The 4,597-nt window shown below is 53.7% G+C and overlaps 1 protein-coding gene across 1 annotated transcript in view; it reads left to right on the top strand.

Annotated features, from left to right (window-relative positions):
• PIP5K1C (phosphatidylinositol-4-phosphate 5-kinase type 1 gamma) overlaps positions 1-4,597 on the top strand; it is a 62,422-nt gene that overhangs the window by 25,684 nt on the left and 32,141 nt on the right. The window contains exon 5 of the mRNA XM_042782333.1: positions 913-1,030. Coding sequence (XP_042638267.1) covers positions 913-1,030 — 118 coding nt within the window. The remainder of the gene's footprint in view (positions 1-912; positions 1,031-4,597) is intronic.

Raw genomic sequence — 4,597 nt, 5'->3', positions numbered from 1 at the left:
GAGTGGGCACCTCCCAGAACATTGTTTTCTGCCACTCCCAACAGAAATACTCCAGGTGGACAACTTCAGCAATCAGGAGCTCCTCAGTTGCTCATAGAAAATCCCACCTTGGAGTTTACAAAGACTTATGGATAGAAAAGCCACACTAAGTAATTTACTATACCGCAACGGGTTTTGCCTCACTCACATCTCATTGGCCAGAATGCAGTCCTGACCACACCCAGCTGCCAGAGAGGCTGGGCAGTGTTGTCCTTGTTTGTTTTTTAACATGTTGTAGGTTTATTTTAAATCAAGTATGTTTGTGTGTTACGTATAAAAACAAGGAGCCATGGTATTGAAACCGTAAAGTATAGCTGTTTATCTTTTTCTAAAATACTTTTATTTTTGTTGTTTCTGTGAAAATGTACACAGCAGGACATACCCCGTTCTGCCATTTCTACACATGCATTCTCATGACACTGAGACAGTCTGCAAACTGTGCACCCGCCCTCACGCTCCTTTTCCGGGTCTCTCCTCCCCGGAGGAGGATGAGCTCCCCGGAGCAGGAGCATGCGCTCACTGGCCCGAGGGCTCCTGTCCGACCTTTCTGGTTGCTGTCAGTTTGCACCTGTGTAGGTGATTCTCTGGCAGTGGATCTTAGCCTGGGTGTCCTATGTGTCTGGCCAGCGTTGTGGGTTCCAGTGCTAGTGGAGGAAGGGGACAGAGGCTGTTGGGGGGCAGCCTGAGTCTCATCATTCCATTGGGACCCTCACGTTCTGTGGATCAGCCATTCGGAGGAGGCCGTGGAGCTCTGTGGCTGGCGGCAGTCTCCTGGCCTGATGACGGGTGGGCCATGTGGGATTGAGGAGTGGTGGAGGAGAGGTGCTGAAAAGCCACGGTCCTTCATGCTCTCCTTCTGTGTCTCCTCTGCAGCGAAGGCAGCAACCTCACCCCTGCCCACCACTTCCAGGACTTCAGGTTCAAGACCTATGCACCCGTTGCCTTCCGCTACTTCCGGGAGCTGTTTGGGATCCGGCCAGATGATTACTTGGTAGGTGTGTCCGGCAGCTGTGGCTGTGTAACGAGTTCCCACCAACTCGGTGGCTTAAAACAAAGTTTTTGGTTGCCACCAAGTTAGTCTTGCAGCGTGGCGACTGACGTGTGGCGGAGTGAACCGTTGCCAGGCCAGTGCTGTTGCTACGATCCCTGGTATGTTTGAATCTGTTGTTGCACCTGCGTTGTTGGTCCCTCCCTGGAGGGTTGCCCTCATTTTCACTGACCTTCCATCCACCAGACATGATGACCTTTCCTAGTAGGTGGCGACGTGTCCTGATGCTTGGTCCAGAGTAAGCGAGCCAAAGCCTTGTCCTCCCGGCTCTCAGGGAGCCTTCTAGCTGTCGTTCTAAGACCGACAGGTTTTCCTGGCAGTGCAATGTGGCCAGTCCTCTTCACCAGCACCACTGTCAGCTCTCCTTGTCTTCCTTTGTCGTTGTCCAGCTGTTGCAAGTATCTAAGGTTCCAAAGACCGTGACTTGGGTCAGGCACATCTTAGTCCTCATGAATACAACATCTTTTTTAACACTTCAAAGATTTCCTTTGTGGCAGTTTTGCCCAGTGTAATTCGTTGTTTGATTTCTTGACTGCTGCTTCCCTGAACATAGGATCCAATTGGAATGAAATCTTGACGACTTCAGTTTTTTCCATTGACCATAATGATGTTTATCAGTCCAGTTGTGAGGATTTTTTGTGTGTGTGTGTGATTTAGGTGAAAGTTTACAGAGCAAATTCACTTTCCATACAGCAGTTCACAAAGACTTTGTCTCATGACATTGACTACAATCTCCCACAGTGCAACAGCTCCCCTCCCACTTCCTCCCTATAGTTACCTCTTCCCTGTGTCCATCCCTCCATGTACCCCTGCCCCCTGAGCTGTCTCCCTGTGCATACATAGCCCTTCTTTCTCCCATGATTGTTCTCTCCAAGGAGTGTATCTACCTCAGGTAAATGTTCACCTCACATGCCTGTCTTTTGTGTGGCTGGAAGCCACAGGTGTGGGTTAAGTTCCAGACCTGAAGGGCAGCTAGGGGCCATAGTCTCAGTGGTTCCACCCGGCTCTGTCAGACCAGCAAACCTGGTCCTTTTTTTTTTTCCCAAAAATGATTTTGAGTTTTGTTCCACATTGTTCTCCCTCTCTATCCAGGATCTCCTACATAGATCCCCCTCCATTTGGTTGACAGTGGTGGCCAGGGACCATCTAGTTCTTCTGGTCTCATAGTCATAGAGGCTGCAGATTGCATGGTATACCAGTCACTTGGACTAATTGTTTCCATGAATCTTTGGTTTTCTTCATTCTTCTTTGCTCTGGACGAGGAAAGACCCATTGTTGCATTTAGATTGCTGCTTGCAAGCTTTTAAGATCCTTGTCACTACTTGCCATAGTAGTAGGTGGAACAGTGTTTTGTGTAGTATGTTATGCTAATTGAGCTTGATGTCCCCTGTGACTATGATCCGGAGCCCACAGGTTCAACTACTCACTCCCTCTGGGTAGCTGGCTGTGACCAAGAAGTGACTACAACCTTGTCTCTTGTCAGCCAGTTGTGAAGATTTTAAAGCAGCACCCACGTGTTATCTGTGGGGGTCAGAACTTTGGTGGCAGCTTACCTGGGTTCTTTGCTGAGGGCAGCCCAGGTGTTGGCTGGGGCTGGGGCTGGTTTGAGACCTGACTGGGACTGGATCTGCTTCTAAGCTCACCTCGTTGGCAGAACTTGGTTCCTCCTCTGTCTCACCACGTAGATCTCTGTCCCTGACTGTTTATCAAAGCGCACAAGGGGGAGGGTCTGCTGGCGAAACAGACATTCGTCCCTTGTGACCCAATCACAAGAGTGACACCTGCCACCTTTACCACATTCCTTGGTTAGAATCAAGTCACAGGTGCCACTCACACTCAGGGGCGGGGTGTGGACACCAGAGCGGCTGGCCTTGGGGCCATCTTCACGTCTGTCCTCTCTGGCACTGGTTGTGGCTTGACTGTCTTAAATTAGAAAAATCAAAATCTAGGCCGTCGCCTTTGAACTCTCAGTCCATTATCAGAACGCCTCAAAGCCACAGTGAGACACACTGACGAGATGCTCCCCACAGCTTCGTCATCAATGAGTCTCCACTCCAGAAAGGCCCAGGTGACCTTGACTCTGATGGTGCTGGTCATTTTCGTGTGGTTGCTGGTAGCCGTCGAGTTGGCCCTGACTTCTGGTGACCCCGTGCACAGCAGAATAAGCCGCTTGCCGGTGTGTTGTCACGGTCGTTGGTTTGCTCGCGTCTGTGGCTGCGGCCCCTGGGCATTTGAGAGCCTTCCCCTGCAGGGGCTCGCCTTTCAGCACTGGGTCCGGCAAGGCTCTGTGCTGGTCCCTGGGGCTCTCAGTGGCTGATTTTCAGAAGGAGATCACCAGGCCTTTCTTCCTAGTCTGTCTTAGTCTGGAAACTCCACTGAAACCCATCCACCGTGGCGGACCCTGCTGGTATTTGAAATACTGATGGCATAGCTTCTAGCATCACAGCCACACACAGCTCCTGCAGTGCAGCACGGACAGACGGGGTGGATGTTGTATTAGCGGAAACTTAGTGTCTAGGGAAGTGCCCACGAACAAAGCCGTTTGGTGCAGTGCCTGTTAGCCTGGCGTCTGTAGGCCTGGGTGTCAGTGTGGTAGTTCCCTAGAGTCACTGTACTGGATCGTCACAGTATGTGTGACTTAAAGCACCTCACGTTCCCAGAGGCCAGAGCCTGAATTCAGGATGTCAGCAGGGCCATGCTCCCACCAAAGACTCTGGGGCAGAAGAACTTGTCTTGTCTTTCCTGGCTTTTGGTGGCCTCAGGCGTTCTTGGCTTGAACATCGGCACCCATCCAGTCCTGTTCCGTTCACACGGCGGCCTCTCTCCTGTCCACACGGCCCTGCCCCGTTCACATGGCGGCCTCTCCTGTCCACACGGCCCTGCCCCTTTCACACGGCGGCCTCTCTCCTGTCCACACGGCCCTGCCCCTTTCACACGGCGGCCTCTCTCCTGTCCACACGGCCCTGCCCCTTTCACACGGCAGCCTCTCTCCTGTCCACACGGCCCTGCCTCATTCACACGGCGACCTCTCCTGTCTACATGGCCCTGCCCTGTCCACACGGCCTTGCCTCATTCACACGGCGGCCTCTCTCCTGTCCACACGGCCCTGCCCCTTTCACACGGCGGCCTCTCTTCTGTCCACACGTCCCTGCCCCGTTCACACGGCGGCCTCTCCTGTCCACACGGCCCTGCCCCGTTCACACGGCGGCCTCTCCTGTCCACACGGCCCTGCCCCGTTCACACGGCGGCCTCTCTCCTGTCCACACGCCCCTGCCCCTTTCACACGGCGGCCTCTCCTGTCCACACGGCCCTGCCCCGTTCACACGGTGGCCTCTCTCCTGTCCACACGGCCCTGCCCCGTTCACACGGCGGCCTCTCTCCTGTCCACGTGTCCCTGCCCCGTTCACATGGTGGCCTCTCCTGTCCACGTGGCCCTGCCTCGTTCACACGGCGGCCTCTCTCCTGTCCACGTGTCCCTGCCCCGTTCACATGGTGGCCTCTCCTGTCCAC

The sequence above is a fragment of the Orycteropus afer genome, unplaced genomic scaffold, assembly GCF_000298275.1.
Source record: "Orycteropus afer afer isolate SDZICR_OR568_19922 unplaced genomic scaffold, OryAfe1.0 scaffold00291, whole genome shotgun sequence".
Lineage (NCBI taxonomy): Eukaryota > Metazoa > Chordata > Mammalia > Tubulidentata > Orycteropodidae > Orycteropus > Orycteropus afer.
Note: the sequence above shows the minus strand (reverse complement) of the source record. Positions and strands in the feature narration are given on the sequence as shown.